Source organism: Tachysurus vachellii, chromosome 4 (assembly GCF_030014155.1).
Source record: "Tachysurus vachellii isolate PV-2020 chromosome 4, HZAU_Pvac_v1, whole genome shotgun sequence".
Taxonomy (NCBI): domain Eukaryota; kingdom Metazoa; phylum Chordata; class Actinopteri; order Siluriformes; family Bagridae; genus Tachysurus; species Tachysurus vachellii.
In genome coordinates, this window is record NC_083463.1 from 27809683 (window position 1) to 27829476 (window position 19794).

The 19794-nt window shown below is 37.8% G+C and overlaps 1 protein-coding gene and 1 long non-coding RNA gene across 3 annotated transcripts in view; one reads left to right on the plus strand and one right to left on the minus strand.

The window, feature by feature from the left end:
• prkcaa (protein kinase C, alpha, a) overlaps nt 1–19794 on the plus strand; it is a 165562-nt gene that overhangs the window by 116752 nt on the left and 29016 nt on the right. For both annotated transcript variants that reach the window (XM_060868681.1, XM_060868682.1), the window contains 5 exons: nt 8424–8561; nt 8969–9142; nt 10293–10384; nt 11408–11470; nt 13950–14088. In XM_060868681.1, coding sequence (XP_060724664.1) covers nt 8424–8561; nt 8969–9142; nt 10293–10384; nt 11408–11470; nt 13950–14088 — 606 coding nt within the window. The remainder of the gene's footprint in view (nt 1–8423; nt 8562–8968; nt 9143–10292; nt 10385–11407; nt 11471–13949; nt 14089–19794) is intronic.
• On the minus strand, nt 150–6446 carry LOC132844848 (uncharacterized). Its single transcript, XR_009648370.1, has 3 exons — nt 6345–6446; nt 465–657; nt 150–280 (listed from the first exon to the last, which is right to left on the minus strand). It is a non-coding gene; the product is annotated as an uncharacterized LOC132844848 (long non-coding RNA).

Below are 19794 nucleotides of genomic sequence, written 5' to 3' on the forward strand. Positions count from 1 at the left end.
GGAACAGGAGTTCAGAAGCGGGGAGGAAGAGACAAGGGCGGGGCCGACACGTGAACGCAGAACGTAAACAAAAGCACATGGCCACAGTCCAGGCTGAGTCCTGACAGAGTCACTCATTCTGTTCTTTCATGTGAATATTAACTGGAGCTCTTGACCCGTATCTGCAAGATTTTATGTGTTGGGCTGATGCCATGTGATTGGCTGATTGGATAACTGAATATACACAAGTGAAAAGGTATTTCAGATTTCTTCTGCTCAAGCATCAGGTGTATTCATAGACCTAAGAAAAGAATAACAAATGAAAGGCTGAGATTGTTATACTTCATGTTTGTTTATTTCCAAATTAAGACGATTCTGCAGTTTTTGGCTATGAAACTGATTACAAATATGTAAACTATATCATTAGAGTTTATATCATCATGTTATGACTCGGTGGTTTAGTGGGTAGCACATTTTACTTGTACCTCCAGGGTTGGGGGTTTGATTCCTGGGTCTGCCCCCTGTGTGGAATTTGCATGTCTTGGTTCTTTGAGGGTTTCCTCTGGATACACCAGTTTCCTTCCCCAGGCCAAAGACATGCATAGTAGGTCCATGGTGTCCTACTTTCTTACAGTATGCCCTGAGTCCCCTGGCATTGGCTCCAGGTTCGTTATGACCCTGTGTATGATAATCAGTACAAAAAAAAAAAGTACAACAAAGCAAATGATATTGTTTTTGTTTGTTTGTTTTTAAGTAAACAGTATTTTGTGATGCGCAAAAAAAAAAAATCCAATTGCCATTTCTATCTTGTTTACTTTCATCATTTTTATCTGCGCTACGTTTCTTTAGTTCTCATTTAACTTGTAGAAAGTAAACTGAGGACTAATTTATTTGTCTGAGTTCCTCAAGGAAAGCTATTTATCCTGGCAGAATCGTTTTTCATCATCTGTAACCGCGAAGCTAAGAAAGGCCATTAATCATGCAAGCGCAAGTCGGTTGTTATTCCTCGTCGTTCTGTGTGAATTTTTCAGGGTCGCGGTAGCGTAGCTTTGTTTTCCATCAACGTTAAACAATGACTCTGCATTTAATATTTCATCTGCGCAGCGTAAACATCGGCTGGGAGTAGACATATTGAACATGAAGACAAATGCATGTATTATCTAGAAATGACTAAGGCATGCGGTTAGAGTTAGTGCGGCGACAAACACAATACAGCGTGTTGTGTTGGTGCTGCTTTCATTCTCTCTTCTTGTTGTGATTCAATTTGGAGCAGTAATGCTTTTTTTTTTTTTTTTTTTTGTCAAATTCTACAGCAGGAGCTTTATGTAGCCGATCCCTCCAAAAATCCAAGACCACCGCTACGATCTGCGTTGTGTTCTGTGTGTAGATGAACTGAGAAACTGAGTCCGCTGCTGATCTGGAGAGTTTATTGGCCTGACTGCATGGAATGAACAGAGTACAGCACTGAAATCTGTTTATTTTGTCTTCTGAAATTTTATCACCTGTACACATTCACAGGCTAACTTCTCTAAAACTACTAAATAATCTACTAAATCTTATCCATGCATGCATAAAAAGCTAACCAAGATAACCAAACACTTTAACAGTAATATTGTTGCATATCATACACTTAATACAACTTTTTAATACTTTTAATCAGTTTTTTTTTTTTTTTTTATCAAAGAAACACCGCTAACCGCTAACATTTCCTCAGCGCGCTCAAACGCGGATTGAAAACTGTTTTCAAAACTAATTAATAACTAATATAATTCAATTAAAACATTCACTAATACCAAGTAATGTAAAATAAATAAACAAATGGAAGGGATTTTTAGTGGAATGCACTAATTCATGGCACTATGTACCTTAATGAATATTAATATTCCTACATTTACAGTACATGAGTCCCGAAACTCGTTTATCTTTTGCATATATATGACGTAACCACATGTGCCGTTATTTACCATATCTACGTTATATTAAAAAATTGCACATGATATGTTTCAGTGTTCCTCTTTTGAATTAATAATGTACATTTCCAATTAAATCTGATACTGTTGAATTTTTAATGCAGTGTTTTCCAGTCCGGTTCTCGGTGATTCTCACTTTTTCAATAAAACCTAAATTAGTTTTTGGCAGCGTGAACACTGGATTTATGGTCTGAAGATGCATGAAAGGATTCATAATCATTAGATCCAGTTAAATCCAGTTAAAGTAAAGAGACACCAATAATACTTTATGTGCTGCAAGTCTAAAGCTGTGTCCCAAATAATTACTACACACTATGCACTTACACTACAATAGTCTTATAATACTTTATTTAATTATATAATATAATATATAATTATTATTCTTATAATAACTATAATACTCTACTGTCTCTTGGATGGATTTTAGAAGGGTTGGATTGTCTCAAATGGAGCACTAATGGTCTCTTATCATACCAGAAATACAAGCGTTTCCAAGTTAATGAGAACTCAAGAAATCAAGGACAAATAATAGGACGTCACTCGCTTAAGCAGAATAAAGTGAATTAGTAAAATTTTTAAAAATAAATCAAACAGTGTTAAGTAATTTATGAGCTGTTTTATCCACAGGTGTGTCGTCATCTATCTTGAAATTTTTCCGTATCCAGGCTCAGTGCCTAGTAGCCCCGCCCCTTTTCCACTACGTAACAAAGCTTCGTATGTTAAAGGCAGAGTCTCCGTTGTTTGAAAACCAATGTTGACATTTGAAATCACTAAAACAAACACGCCCCTAACCCAAATGGGTCCCACCCCTGTATTGATAGCTCCGCCCACACATACATACGTAACCCAGGCAACTAATGGAAAGAAATGTCTTTATCATAGCTGAAGGGAAGAACAATACGATTGCAGATAAACAAACAAGCAAAAATGTCACACAAGCAGAATCATGCAAAGGACAAAGGCATATATTAGTTCTGTGAAACAAAGCAAAACCAACGTTACTCACCTATCGAGAAGGGAAAAAAGTGCCTCAGCGTCTTAAGTAAAGTTGGCCACATATTCACAGATTGGAGTTTCCCGAGTCAATAACTCCTGAGCTAAACGCTGTTACTTGTGTTATTTGTGTAGTAACAGCGTTTAGCTCAGGAGTTATTGACTCAGGAAACTCCAATCTGTGAATATGTGGCCAACTTCCCGCTCCTTCAGTTCTCTCCAGCGCTGGAAAGCTGATCCTATATTAACACGTCCTACTTCTTACCTTATCGTAAGCCTTTCTTCGCTTTCTTACTTTGTTTTTATCCTCCATGTCAATGTTAAAACCGCTTTCTGCTAATGTCACACATGCGCACTGAACACTCTCTCCGCCCATATTGACAAGCCCCGCCCCTTTCTGCTCATTGGCTACACGTTTGTTTTGATTTTTGTTTAGTTTGTCGTCCCGACTCATTTTCTGAAGCGTTTCACAAACATCGGAGACCCCACCTTTAAGTAAATGAAGTGTCCAACATTCCACACTTTTTTAAAATAATTGTATCATCCAGGTATTTCTTCATCCTGGATTTTTCAGTGTGAACACACTACATTACTCACACTATTTATACTATAAAAATTGGCATAGAATAGTGCACAGATTGTGTTAATATTTACGCTAAAAATCGAATGTACTGTAGATCCGGTACTTGGTTGTGTAAACAATATATTAGGACAAAAGTGCAAGCTTTCAGAAAATTCTAGCAGGCAGAGAGAGAAAATCATGTATCACACAAACCCTAGCATATCTCCAAGTGTAAGCGGTCTTTCAAAGGCACATCAAGTAAAAGGCAATATTCATGTGCTGCTGACTTCATTCAGCCAACTCCCTTACACTGTAAGGGCCATTAAGAACTGTTAAAAAAAAGTATGGGATGTCCTAACGGTAAATAAAACATGATTAAGTGCCTTTATATTGAAGACAATGTACTGTAGGTGCTGAGAAAAAGCTCTGATAGAAGAAAAAACACAAGTTAATGCCCTTCAGGTGTTGCATACGGCACATATACATACAGATTATCAGATTAATAAAGAATCAACAAATTCACTGAATGAATCATCGTCAGTTTTTGTTTTGCTTTCATCAGGTTTTGCACTCGCAAGCATATTTACAGTATAGAGCGCTTCAGCCAAGAGAAACAGCAGAGGTATGGACCGTGTTTCTGGAGGAACTAGCACGTAAAGGGCTTTGCCACTTGCTATCTAATGCCCAGGCCTGAATGATAAAGGGCAATACAGAGTGCTTATGGGGCTTCAAATGTCAACACAATGCTATCTAGGTAAACACACACACACACGCATGGTATTGCCCCATCACATGTTGCATTTAGGTCGTTGCTACACAAAGAAATTTTCAAGAAATCAGAACTAGAACTATAATTTTCTGTAGTGTTTTTTAAAGGTTCTAGAAACAACGTTCCTACAATGTTTTGCAAACCTGTTACCATGTGTTAATATTCCTACGACTACAAATATTGTAGGAACGTTCCTAATGTTACATTTTGTTCACTTGTACATTCGGTGCATTATCAGGCAGCGTACATGACCGTAACACTGGTGAAATTGATTTCTCTTAATCTCTCTGATGGGTCATAACACTTCCAATCAACGTGTCTTATTCCAAATTGTGGCTTTTTCCAAAAGAGTTCTCTAAGGAAGTAATCTGTCTGAAACTTTTCTTGCCTGCCTGTTTCCATGGCAACACAGCAGTCCTCGTACTTCCTTCCGAGTACACGCTCGTGCATTCCTTTCTTTTGAAACAACACAACAAAAGAACGTACATAAGAACAGACATAAACACACGTCATGACAGATACGTAACGGTTAACTACACACAACCGTCACAAGGGATTTATTTAACCAAAGATGCAGATTAAAAAGCAATACGCTGCATAGCAAACACAAAACTCTAAGTCTAAAGTCTAAAATTCTAAGTTAATTATTAAGACATTTGGAACAAATGAATAGATATGAGATTTCTTTAGTCACTTCAGGTCATTATTTGCACTACAAAAAGAAGCTCAGAACTGTTAATTATTTAAAAAACATATTGTGTGGAAATACATATCATTTCCACGTGAGTAAAACGAAAGCCATATTTCAGTGGAATGGAGAGAAACATTTCAAGATCAATAGGTTTGTCGAGAGAGTGAAGCTTTATAATGTCCACTAGATGTCAGCCTTTGCATTGGAAGTGTTCCATAAACAAAGTTCCATGAACAAAGAGCTCCTCAAAGTCTGAAGACGTTCAACTGTGACATGTGTGCAAGCTTGTAGCTTGATGTCTTGTTTAGAATTCTTGGCTCCGATTGGTCAGTTTCTATAGCAACAACTCATTGGCGGGGACGTATGGATGTACAGACAAGTTCATGCATCTGGTTATTTATTTTGTATTAAAAATCAAATTGTGTGTGTGTGTGTGTTTATATGTATACAATTGTCCTATGATTGCAGGGTAAAACAATAGGAGACCGTAAAAAGGTGAGAGTGTGTGTGTGTGTGTGTGAGAGAGAGAGAGAGAAAGAGTTTGTGCTGCTTGGTTTGGTCTTGGGTTGGAGTTCAGCTTGATCTGCATCATGATAGCAAACAGGTTACGACCTCAGCTTTAACTGTCTTACTAATCAAAACACTTTAGAGCTTTTACAATCTCTACTAGAGACCAGAGATCTTCGTCTATGTGAGTGTGAGTGTGAGTGAGTGAGTGAGTGAGTGAGACACAAAATGTCATGCTGTCATGTCATGTGTTAGTTTATGGCTGTTTGCGATTCTGCATGGCCTCTCAGGGCTTTCTGGCTGCCCTTTTTTTGGAGCTTTGCATTGATCTGAATGGCGAAAAAAAAACAAATATGCCAGTTATTTAAATCTTTGAAAACTTTCTTCATGTCGAGGTTAAAAAGCAGCAGTTGCTTGGTATTACTCTTAGCATTTGTGCTGAGATCCAGATGGCTTCCACAGACAATGACACGTTGATGAGGCTGTTTACCAACACACTAATAATGGCATTGAATCAGTAGGGTGTGTAAATGTCTGCTGCCTGACAGGTTCATTTCTTTGCCTGCTGAACGCCGCCAACACAAGTTCACTGTTCACTGTAGATTAAAGACGTTAAAGTCTTTCAGCAATGACTTACAGAGCAGCTAGAGAAAAATCCAGAGATCTTATCTGTTGTTAGAATCTGTCCAGGATCTTGTGAATGTCTTGTGATCACAGAAATGAATGCAAAATCAATCAAACTCTGGTCACAGATTTGGGCGCTTTATGTAACATCGTCATAACGGGCATTCAGCTGAAGCCTTCTTCGATTTAAGTGCATCGTACATAAGTACAGCTATCAGAGAAAGAGAAAGGCAATACAAGTTAAATTACCTGATGAAAGGATTCAGGAGTCTGAGGCGTTTTAAAGGGACACTCCAGTCAAAGAATATTATTCACCTATACATCCGTGATTAGATATCAGGACTGGTCGATTGTAGTACAAATTCCCAATGGTAGCATGACGTATTTGTGGACTTTGTCCAGTACCAGGCATTAAACATGAAAACAGCACAACACATGAATTCTGTGAATTCTGCTTGCACCATTTGGGCTGGAAATGTTCCTTTAATGCAAGCAAGAGTGTGGACCTTTCACTATGAGATCGTTTCCTTGCCTAAACAGTATAAAAAGATTGGGAAAAGGAATGAGGAAGGTTTTAAAATAAGAATTTGACGTACATGGCTAATGTCTACTATCTAGACAAGGTGAAGCTTATCAAAGGATCTGGGTTTGATGATTAAGATAAAAGAACTGCAACAATTCAGACACCTTGAGCCATAAAATTTATTCAAAAGCAAAAATATAAGAATATGGACATTAATCCACGGCTGTATCAAATGAAATCCTGAAATCGTCCGTGGGTCTGGAGTCCAGTGCTGCCCTGTGTGTGTCCCAACACAGGAAAGTGTAAAGGCGGGTATGGGTGGTGATGTGGAGATGCTGAAGCTCCAGTCTTTCATTCTAAATATTTTAGCTTAAGACTAGACTCAAAAAGCAAGTGTTCTGCCTGCCAGTCTGTGTTACACTACCACATTGTCTTTGCATCCAAAATGCATCCTTGTCTGCTCAGATTAACCCTGAGGTAAGGTTTTTTCAATGAGCTCCATTCATTGAATCTCATTATTGTCTCAATATCAATATAAACGCAACCAATAAAATGCATGACACACGTGTTCGATTTGCCACTGAGAGATCAGTATGAGTTTGGAAAAATGGCTAGATGTCAAACGTATGACATACTGTACCATCTTACTGTAAATTAGCATTATACAACTAGTAGGTAGAATTGGCACTAAGAATCAAGTTATATTTCGGTTCAGGTTGAATTTTAATTCACGCTTAAAAGGAGTGGTTCTATATAGAAACTAATATGGTTCTATTATCTGCTTCATGTATGGAAACGCAAAATATATAATGGTTCTTCATAGAATCGTTTTTTGAATGGATTATTTAAAAGAACCCAACGGGGCTTTTCAGAATGGATGCTTTTTTTTTTATAATAAAAAAAAGGTTATTATTAATAGTATTGTTATATATTTTAAATTTGTTTAAGCAAAAATAACATTGCGTCCTGAAAAAATAGAAAAAAAACAAAACCCCCTCCTCACGGTGTCTTAGTGGTTAGCACGTTCGCCTCACACCTCCAGGGTTGGGGGTTCGATTCCCGCCTCCGCCTTGTGTGTGTGGAGTTTGCATGTTCTCCCCGTGCCTCGGGGGTTTCCTCCGGGTACTCCGGTTTCCTCCCCCGGTCCAAAGACATGCATGGTAGGTTGATTGGCATCTCTGGAAAATTGTCCGTAGTGTGTGTGATTGTGTGAGTGAATGAGTGTGTGTGTTGCCCTGCGATGGGTTGGCACTCCGTCCAGGGTGTATCCTGCCTTGATGCCCGATGATGCCTGAGATAGGCACAGGCTCTCCGTGACCCGAGGTAGTTCAGATAAGCGGTAGAAAATGAATGAATGAATGAACCAAAACCCCCTCCTTCTAAAATGTCTTTTCAAAGCATCTCACAATGTTAGCTACATCGATTAGATCACAAAAAAGCATTGGCACTTTGAATGTCTCTTTGTGTTATAGAACCGTTTTTAATATAAAAGCCTCATTGCTCCTCGCAAGTTCTACAGTACGTAGGACCATTTTTTTGCGGGGAAAAGGTACTATTGATTACTTCCCATTTGGTGAATCTCCCTCTGTCATCTGCTAAACCCTCCTCCTGAATGTAAAGACGACTCACATCCCAGGTGTCGGTGGATGTCAACAAGAGCACCACAGGGTAAATCTGTGTACCAACGTTTCAGTTTGTCTAATCAGACCATTTCCTTGATCACGCATGAATGAGGTGAGTTAGGATGATATGTGAATTCAGCTAATTTCTCTGTTTTTTCTCTGTACACTTTTTTATGTACGCAGAAAGCTAGGCTTGGTCCTGGTAAGAAGGCCGTCACCCCAATTGATGACAGCACTAGTTTGCCTTCCATTAATCTCAACGAGGTCAAACTCACCGACTTTAACTTTCTGGCCGTGTTGGGGAAGGGAAGCTTCGGGAAGGTTAGTACAGAAAAATGAAAACTTCATCATGCACAAAATTGAGATATACAGTATGCAGGCTGACTTTGTCACAAAGAGGCAGATATTGAAAATGAAAATAAAGAGGTAGGAATTTGGTAAGAGCTGGAGGTAGCAATGTTCGGACAGGTCTGCTTCTCCCTAGCCACGAGAAGTCTTAGCTTTAAGATCTTTAATTTGAAAGAATTATTGGCAAACACTGCAGTGCAATCATCGACTATTAGCTATCTGATGCTATTGAATCATCAGTGGACATTAGCTGTGTAAGCAACCAGACCTGGATGTTAGATTATTATTGTTTTGGTCACTGTCCTTAGTTCTGGTCTGGTACTGTATGTCTTACTCATGTACACCGAACATGTCTATGTCTATGCTGTCTCTTACTTCAGGTGATGCTAGCAGAATTAAAGCTCACAGAAGAACTGTATGCTATAAAGATCCTAAAGAAAGATGTAGTGATCCAGGACGACGATGTGGAGTGCATCATGGTGGAGAAGAGGGTGCTGGCACAGCAGGACAAACCCCCGTTTCTCACCCAGCTTCACTCCTGCTTCCAGACTGTGGTAAGATTCAAAGAATTGCCCTATTTTCACCCGAGGGTGGTCTGTGGTCAGAGGAGTGAGAGGGTGATTGCAGGTAAAGGAGCATTGGGGGAAGGCTTACAGTAAATAGGCATTGCCTGTAAGGTCTGACAGGACACTCTGGAAGGGAATTTGGCGAAAGGCCTGTTAAGGCATTATGGATAAGACCATAAAGGATATTATGTAAAAGCCATGCACCTTTTACCACCAAAGAACTAGAACTGTGCTTTTAACATTGCATTTAACATTTACCCATAAAAGAGTTGAAAGAATTAAGTTGCATCTCTTTTAGTCTCTAACTGGTGCCAAGAGAAACTAATTTGACTTGCAGGCAGCATCAGCAGCAGTGCTCACATTTAAAAACCACCTGTAAAAAGAAAATGTCTGATTTTGAAGCTGTTTATGGCATAAACAAAGCAACATTGTGCTTTACATTTAATTTCTCAAAAACAGTAACAATGTTTTAGATCGCAATCACACCCAAACGGACAGAAATGCTATTACTCATTTGTTTTATTTTTTTATTGTTTTAATGCTTCAGATATTTCCTATCTGGACCAAGATCCCTTTAATGTTTAATTGCTCGATTTGTGTGAGCATCTGTGGGAGTCTAGATTGACGTGTGGGTGTTTACGCTGTGCCTCTCCATCTGTCAGTCACTGCAGGCTTCGGCGTTGCTCTAAATTAAAGCATGATGATGGTGCCCGGTCCTAAACAAACCTCTCCTCTTCCAAATTGTTTTTGAAAATCCCATTTTATCTCTCTGAAATGTCAGATTTAAATGAGCTCTTAATGTAGGCATCTTTATTTGGGGTTTGAAATGTTTTTTTTTTTTCAACATTTCTTGAGAGGATTGAGAAGAATACTGTAAGTGCCTCAAGTAAGGTCTGTAATATACAGTATGTCCATACTAAACATTTTTTGTTAGATGTGTGTGGAGGTGAAGGTTAAGCATGATGGGATTTATTTAATTACTAATTTATTGAATTAACCTATAAATATACTTCATTAGTAACCACACGCACAGGTGCACCCATTCACTCATTACAACACTCGTTCTTTGCTGGTCTCAGCTAGGTCTTTATTGCCACGGTGATAGATGAAGATGACTCGTTCTCTCTTTCTCTTTTAGGACCGTCTTTATTTTGTGATGGAGTATGTGAATGGTGGTGACCTCATGTATCACATTCAGCAAGTGGGCAAATTTAAGGAACCTCAGGCAGTGTAAGTGTAAGCTGTGTGTTTGAAGTATTCTGCATGTACTGTAATAAGCAAAAACTTGAACATTAATGGTCAATTCACCCAATCCATGGCCTCTACAGAAAAAGATGGATGTTTATTAATGCCCATATCATCAATGATAACCTTATGGCTGTCATGGAGATCCGTACATGTCCGATACAGTGATTATCAAATGTGCTTACATGTTTTTATACTTGTCAAAATGACCTCTGACTGAAATGTACCTCGTTTTGTACCTCGTTACGTTTTCTTGTTGTTTAAACCTTATCCTTCTTACATATTAAACCAAATGATAATGAAGTCATTATATAAGAAAATCTATATCTTTGTGGGCTGCTTGCTATCATATCTAAAATAAACATTACATGTGTTTTTTTTTTAAAGTCAGGTGGACTTGAAGAGCTTTAAGCTCATGGTCTATAAGCCTAAAATGTCTGTTCAGACTTTGGCTTTTTCAGATTTCTGATAAGAGTAGGTTATTGTGGTTAAATAAATGACATTTCTCAGTTCTAAACATTAAATATTTATAATAGATCATTTTTGATTCACTTATTTTACAGACTGTGCATTGGTTCGTTTTTCAAATGAATTTTCAATAAGACCATTTAACAAAATGCGAGCTGGCATTGCATCTGTTTTAATGCCAGGCTCACGTTTATTCAGCCAGATCTGAATAGAATAGATATTCAGATCTTCTCTGAATAGAAGATATTTTTTTTTTTGGATCATTAGCATGTCTTTGTCTGATCAGTAGTCTAATCCGAACAAAATAATTTGTGTTCCGTGTTTGCTTTTGCCTCACTGGCCAAGCCAGCACTCTCACAAAGCAAGCTATTCATAATAATTATTTCTTTGAATGTGGAAATTGACAAAAAAATCATAAATCATGTCATAAAGACCTCTGATTGGCTGTGATTACCTCAGGGCATGCTTTGCAGAAAAGCTGTGGATGATTGCTGCTATAGTTGAACAGAATGAGATTTATTGTTGTGTCTGTCATTACAGGTTTTATGCAGCAGAGATCGCTGCCGGGCTGTTCTTCTTGCACAAGAAGGGAGTAATATACAGGTGACATATAAAGCAAGCACGCACATAGTTTAATGTTTTTTATGCCCCAACAAATTGCTTATTAATGTAGCTAAGCTACAATGCTTCAAATAAAAGCCGTATTGTGTCGTGTGTAAATTTGGAAACAACCTCTTTTTATATCAAATTCTGAATATGCATTAGTGAAAGTGTATATCTCCCTGTCTGAGCATGATTTTAATAACCCCTGCCATCAATTGCAGTATTTTCTAGAACTCAAATTTCCTGTGCCTAAATTGTGGAAGTAATGCACCTATTTCTTTAGTTATCTCCAGCTATAACTCCACCACAAACCACGTTCTGGGGTGTGTGTGTGTGTGTGTGTGTGTGTGTGTGTGTGTTCACCTGAACTTATTTGATCTGTGTCTCCTGTTCTTACAGATGTTCCGCTCATTTCAGCTCTCTTTAATTCCCATCTGCTCAGTAGACCTAGGGAAATAGAGCACGAATACACTCCCTGTTACACCCAGACATCAGCAAATATATGACCGTCTGTCTTTAAACAGCCAGAGAGAGAGAGAGAAAAAGACAGATTTATTATGCCTTTTAGCAGATGCACATTGGATGTCCTCTGTGCACTCTGTCAAAAACCTTTTTATTTAATGCATAATTTCATTACTTTTTTGCAGCAGAGGCATACTCAATCAAAGCCAGTAAGAGACTCCAGATATTTAAACTTGCAATTATGCAAAAGCTCTCATGAGAATGGAGTTTAAGGAATGATCTTTTCTGCTAATGTTAGCAATCATGTCACAATCTGACACGTTTCCTAAGAGGAATTATATAAATGTCAATAATAAATACAATAAGTAATAATATATTTTCATAATCTTAACTGCTATTGGCTGCTAGCTAGCTATGATGAGATACTCTGACAGGATTTCTGAGAGGAATTAAACTCAGTAATATATATTCGTAATCTTAACCGCTATTGATCGCTAATTAGCTGTCAAGAAATAGGATTTCTGAGAGGATTCTGTAAGTTATTCATAAGATTTCCTTATCGTCACTGTTTTTGCTAGCCAGTTATCTTCATTTTTAATCCTAACTAATTACTTATCATAATACAGTCAAGATATCTGAGAGGATTTTCAAGTCATATTTTTAAATTCTTTTAAATTCTCTAATAGTTACAGTAGCTAATAGGTGGTTAGATAACATGAGACAGTCTGAAAGGATTTATGACAGAAATATAACAAATAATCAGACCGTCTGATTCAGACGTCTAATTAACTTTCACTGCTATTTGCTAGTAGTCTATCATACAACAGTCTGACAGGAGTTCTCTGACAATTCATATTCATACATTGTCAGGGCTCTCAAGTTTTGAAGACAGGCAATCGTGACATCTCCACAACAGCAAAAAAAAAGAAAGAAAGAAAGAAAGAAAGAAAAAAACAATAATGGGGGAGTTGTTGTGTTAGGTAAGGATCGCTGACCGCAATTTAACCAAATAAATAAAAATTTGTTGAATTTCCATTTATTAATTTGTGTGTGTGTATGTGTGCGCGTGTGTGTGTGTGCGTGTGTGTGTGTGTGTGTGTGTGTGAGAGAGAGAGAGAGATTATGACTGGTGTTGTTTATTGTAAGTGTTTGTTGCCTTTTTGGACTCCTTTAACATTTGTAATGTTGCTCCCATTTAAAACAGTTCGGCTCAAGCTCAGACATTTTTAGGGTCATGATTGTTTCGTTTTGAGGTTTTGATCAAACCGACCATCGAAAATACCCTCGCTAATGAATTTTTTTTTTTTTCATTGGTTGTTGCGTTAAATCTTACGCAGATAGTGCTATTTTCTGAATGGCTATTGTGTAGCCTCTTTTTTTTGATTGGCTGATAAGTGTCAGGCTCGACTAAGCGGTGCGGACTGATACATTTTGGGCGCTGCGGTATATTAAATATATGATAAATAGTCAAAATGTTTTTCTGTGTGAGAAATACGATGTGTGGCGGGAGAGCGTGACAAAAGACCGAAATGAGTGACTGTCACTCTCAACGCGTGACACTTGACATAATCATCAATGCTAATGCTATCTAGCATGCTACTATTACTGTTTGCTAGTAATTCTGACTAATTATCTATAATGAGACAATCTGACATGATTTTTGAGATCATTTTAAGTCATGTATTTAAGTCATAAATTTTCAGTTATCTAGTCAGTCTGACAGAAAAGGTGTTTCAAGTTATTCATACATTTATATTAATCTTTGTTGTCAATGCTAGCTAACAAGACATAGTCTGACTGGAGCACATTTTTGACTTATGTTTATAAATATTTATGGCTAAAGATAGCTGGGTAACATAAGTAAACATTTAATTCAAAAACTTATAATATTTTCCACTAGCATGAAGCTTATGAATAAAACTACAGATAAGCTGCACTGCATCACATTCTGTAACATACACAGCACAGATTTGATACTGCTCTGTGTAAATGATTCTGTATGTCTACATTCTTTCAGAGACCTGAAGTTAGACAACGTGATGCTGGATGCTGAGGGACACATCAAGATTGCAGACTTCGGTATGTGTAAGGAGAACATGTATGAAGGTGTAATGACACGCACATTCTGTGGAACACCCGACTACATCGCCCCGGAGGTGAGGAACTGAGGGTTCGCAGCACCTTTTCAGTAGTGTGTCTCAAATCATTGCCATGTTCTACATTGTTGTGAACTAACTCAGGATTTAACTAGGATAAATAAAATCATGTATCTTAATGACCTCCTAATGCAGGGAATAAATGTGTTATTTATAATACGTTAGTTGTTCTATATTTTCTCAAAAATAGAAAACCTCTGAAATAGTTTAGACCTGGAAAGATAGTGTGTAGGCTGTAGTGCACCTTCTAGTTTGTACTGGCCTTTGTATTACAAAAACACACTGCACTGCACACGAGGGAGAGAATGAGTGAGTGAGTGAATGAGTGAATGAATGAGAAACCCTGAGTGTATAAATTAGTGAATTATTTATATGATTGAGTGAATGTATGAATGAAAGTGAGTAAATGATTTGTGAGTTAATCATTTGCGAGTGAATGAGTGATGTGAGTGTATGAATGAGTGAATAAATGAGTGCTGAGAGTTCCTGAGTTTATAAGTGAATCATTTATATTAGCGAGTAAGTGTATGAATGAAAGAGTGAGCGAATGAGTGATGTGAGTGAATGATTGAGTGAGTAAATAATTTGTGAGTGATGTGAGTGAGTGATGTGAATGAATGAATGATTGATGAAAGTCCCTAAGTGTATAAGTGAATTATTCGTGATTGATTGAGTGCGAGTGAGTGAGTAAGTAAATGATTTGAGAGTGAGTGAATGATTTATGAGATTGAGAGAGTAAATGATTGAATGAGCAATGAAGTAAGCCAGTAAATAATAAAGACAGAAATATATATATATGCCTTTATTGTTTACTGGCTTACTTCATGATTGCTCATGAATATATATATATATACGTATGTGTGTGTGTGTGTGTGTGTGTATATATATATATATATATATATATATATATATATATATATATATATATATATATATATATATCGTCGCTGTCGGGCGGAATCCTCGTATCTCCAAAACCGTTATTTTTCAGGAAATTAAAAAAACGCCGTATCTTATCTGCAGTGCACAGGGTTTAGTCCGCGTTGCAGTGGATTGTCTCGCGCTAAATTCCTGTCCTCAGACAAGCACCAGAACTGGCGGGGGTCAATATTTTTTTTTCTTTGAGCCCAGTGTTTTGAAGACATTTACCTCAGAAGACGTGTTGATTCGTTGCGACTCTTATTGAGGAGAAATATGCCGCGAAGCTCTCCCACGGAGTGAGGAAGAGGTGGACAGTTGAAGTGTCCAATGGAGTTATGAGAGTTGCACTCAAGCTATTTTCAAGACTTTAGATTGGTTAATAACTTGTAAAAATAACAGACCCACGTGGGGACTGACCAATAGCATCGATATGTGAAAAAATATGAAATTGACCAAATTTGGACATACGAGGTTTCCGCCCGACAGCGACGATATGCAAAATCAAAAAACTTTTTACAACATGGACATGTGACATATCAAAACACTCAGCACAATGAGGAAAACGTCCTCAAGAGTATTCAGATGACGTCACATGCTCGTCAGAAATATATATATTTCTGCATTTATGTAGCCAAAATGACTGAAATCAAATGATAAAATGAAGCAAATTATTGATATGAGTGAGAATATGATTTAAGTGAGTGAGTGAGTGAGTGAGTGAGTATGAAAGTGAGTAAATTAATGTGCAAGCAAGTCTCTGATGAGAGGGAGGTGTTGCCAGTGAGTGAATAATTAAGGACTGAGTAAGTGATTGACTGAATAAATGAATGAGTGAGCAAATTTGAAAATGAGTGTGTGTGTAAATGCGTAAATGAGGCAACTGAGTGAATAACTGAAAAGTTTAGCAAGTTAGTACAGAGGATGTAGAGGAAAGGAGTGAGCGAGCGAGTGAGCTACTGAGCTACTTCTGTATTTTCAACCTCAGATGCCTGACAGTGGCAGATCTTTATCCGATTTGACAGACACACAAAATAAAGACACAAATACACACAAACATTGTCTCAACACATAGTCTCTTAGACTCACACACACACACGCACACACACATTGAAGAAGATGTGGCCTCTGTGAATGTGGAGGTTAATTTATTCTTGCACACAGCATGCCTGGATCGTAATATAGTCAAATGGGTTTTACAGACTCTCCAGAGAGCCGCAATCCACACCTCCAAAATATACACCGAATCCCACAAACATACTTCTGGTTCTTCATTTCTGAAGGAGATTTGTTTCTTCGTACCCTTTTATGTGGCTTGGTTGTGTTTGTCCAGCACTCAGCATTACAATGATGTACAGAAATTTACACCAAACCACCTCCCATACTATACTTGGTGGTATGATCCAGATCTGTCACATGTTGTTAGCGTGAGTGGACACAAACACTCTTAATGTGCTGCTCTGTGGTGCCTTCTAGCCATGTGAGCCATATGGAATTCTGGGTTTGGGAACGAGGAAGAAACATGAAGGCAGTCGTGTCGCATTTCTGTGTAGCTCTGCATCTCTCTCTTAAACACACACACACACATACACACATCTACGCATGCTCATGTCTGGCAGATTCCATTTTCTCACATGTCTATAACCGCATTTCAAATTTCCCTTAGGATGCATTTTAAGTGAAAAGTCTAATCCGGACATGGTTTTGTATTGATTTGAGAAGATGTGGTTTCAGCAATCGTCGGTCATGTTTTCCACACTATACAACTACTTTCTCTCTTTAGCTGGTGTTGTGTTCTGTATAGGTTCAATGTTAATCCAATGACCATAAAGGAGAAGATGTTTTATTAATAAAATAGAGAGTGGTGAGGGGGGGCACGGTGGCTTAGTGGTTAGCACGTTCGCCTCACACCTCCCAGGGTTGGGGGTTCAATTCCTGCCTCCGCCTTGTGTGTGTGGAGTTTGCATGTTCTCCCCGTGCCTCGGGGGTTTCCTCCGGGTACTCCGGTTTCCTCCCCCGGTCCAAAGACATGCATGGTAGGTTGATTGGCATCTCTGGAAAATTGTCCGTAGTGTGTGATTGCGTGAGTGAATGAGAGTGTGTGTGTGCCCTGTGATGGGTTGGCACTCCGTCCAAGGTGTATCCTGCCTTGATGCCCGATGACGCCTGAGATATAGACACAGGCTCCCTGTGACCCGAGGTAGTTCGGATAAGCGGTAGAAAATGAATGAATGAATGAATGAATGAATGGAGAGTGGTGAGCTGTATTGTTCTTTGTTATTAGAGTCTTATATTAAAATACTTAAAAAAGGTTTCTAGAAATATGAAGAGTAATTCACCTTAATGTAATTTGTACTTTGAACGGACAGTTTGAATATATACGTCGAGTCTATATTATTAATACGATTCATACTTTGTTTATGTTTTTCACATGCTGATGAAGTGTTATAGATGTGTCATCAAAGAGAGATTAAATAAATTAGTCTGTTATGCCATTCTTTGTATTTTTACCTACAGCCATTGGTGGTGCTGTTGTCCAATACAGTCCACTTTAAACTGTTTGTTAACATCCAAGCAAATATAATATGGTTGCCAAAATTGTGCTGTTAGTTATAGCTTTTTACCTGGAATTTAGTGAAATACAGTATTTCTCGACGGTGCGTCTTATTCTGGTGAATATAGAGAATATTCATTTGATTTTGCAGCTTTAATATAAGATGGCTTGGGTTTGGCGAACCCGGAAATTATCCCGGAAATGTGGGTTTATGTCTTATGTCAAGAAAATTCACACACACATTTAAAACACACCCTTCATCTCTTTTGTATGCTGTCTCAAACTCAATGCACACAAACACACGCACACACACACACACACACACACACACACACACACACAGAGCAACACAAGTTTTAACACACTCAGTAATGGAGCCGTATACGTTTTGGTTTGAAATGTTAAGTCAAGTCAAGAAGCCTATATTGTTGTCATTTTCACCTTACTTAGCTAACGCAGTACACAGTGAAATAAAACGGCATAAAGCTACATGAAACAAACACAGAGCTAAGGACTTAATTAAGTTGTCCTAGCCACATAAAGTGCATCGTGTGCAAACAGTGCAATACAAAACACTACAGGACAAATACACAGAATAGCTCTGACCAGTGTGCATACTGTATATAATACAGTAAATCAGCAGGCTACATCTTCATGACTCAGACATGATATTATACATTCAACATGTCCAATGAGTTTTCTTACATAAGCGGCCATGTACATGACAGATGGAAAGGAGCCTGTGAGCAACGATCGTCTTCCATTAAGTCCTTGAGGAACATTCTGCACACTCTATTTGCATATTTCTGGTCTTCCCCTGTCTTGTCCAGAACACTGTGTCCTTAAGCAAAGGCAACTCAAGCCTCAAATTGCCCTGGAATGAAAGATTTAACAGCAATCATGCTTCTAAATCTATAATCAAATCCATAAATACATTTATAGCTCAACAAATCTCAAAACACACACAAAATGTGTGTAATTATAAATATAATTGCACACATACAGTATGAAGATCTCTTCTAAACCCTTAAACATGTTATGTGTTCTAACATGTAACAGAAGGATCATTTTGCAAGACCTTGGGAAGTTATACTTACAAGTTCTGCCATAAATGGATTCTTAGTGCCAGGATACTTACAGCTCAAAACTGAGGTTAAGGCATCAAGAAATATATATATATATTATTTTTGGTTTCCAGTTATGAAAGCTGGGTTTTATGGAGAAAAATGTTCTAGTTAATATCTAAAATGCTTGAATATTTAAGCGGATATTTTACACAGTCAATGTGGCATTCTTGTTACGTGAATTCATCTCTCTTCATTTTCGTCTACAATTGTCTCTGCTTTTTCATCAGCTGTTACGCCTTTAAAATATTCAGAACGAGTTCGCGGCTTCGCGCTGTTTAGTGTGTGCGTAGAAAGAATTCGTCCGAGCGCAAGTCCACCCCTGGTCTAGTCAGGCTTTTTGTGTTAAATTATATTTCCTGTCACTGCACAGGCTCTTTTATTGAACATGACAGCTTATGTCCCGATGACCGGTCTTTGCATTACGATTAAAAGCAGTATCAATAAAGTAAAAAATGTGATGTGCACTCAAGTTCGAGGGAAAATGTGAAGCACTTTTTTTACTGAAATGTTTATCAGTAATAATCTCAGTAATAATGTGTTCTTTTAAAAAAGACTACAATTTTTCGACTAAAACTAGACTAAAATTAAAAGACTTTTAGTCGACTAAAACTTGACTGAGATAACTTGAGTTTTCTTTTGACTAAAACTAGACTAAAATGACGAGACTTTTAGTCGACTAAAACTTGACTAACAAAAAAAGATTTTAGTGTGAATGACTAAATATGACTAAAACTAACAAGGACATTTGGCACAAGACTAAGACTAAATTAAAAATAGGTGACGAAATTAACACTAGAGCCAATACACTGCCACTAAAATGTTTTCAATGCACTCATTAATAAATGCAGAAATGCACTCATAAATCTAACCTTCCTTCTTTACACACACACACACACACACTCGCACACATGCATGTATGCTCTTAATTGCAGACAACATATGACACAGCTGTAAGTTCACAAAAAAGCCAATTAACACTCCAGTCAGCCAGGACTTATTCACCACATGAACAATAAGATGGCAGTTATCAGTTATATCACACTAATGCCTACAGCTTCAGAGAGAGTTCTCTAAGCATTTTATTTCATGGTTGAATACCCAATATAT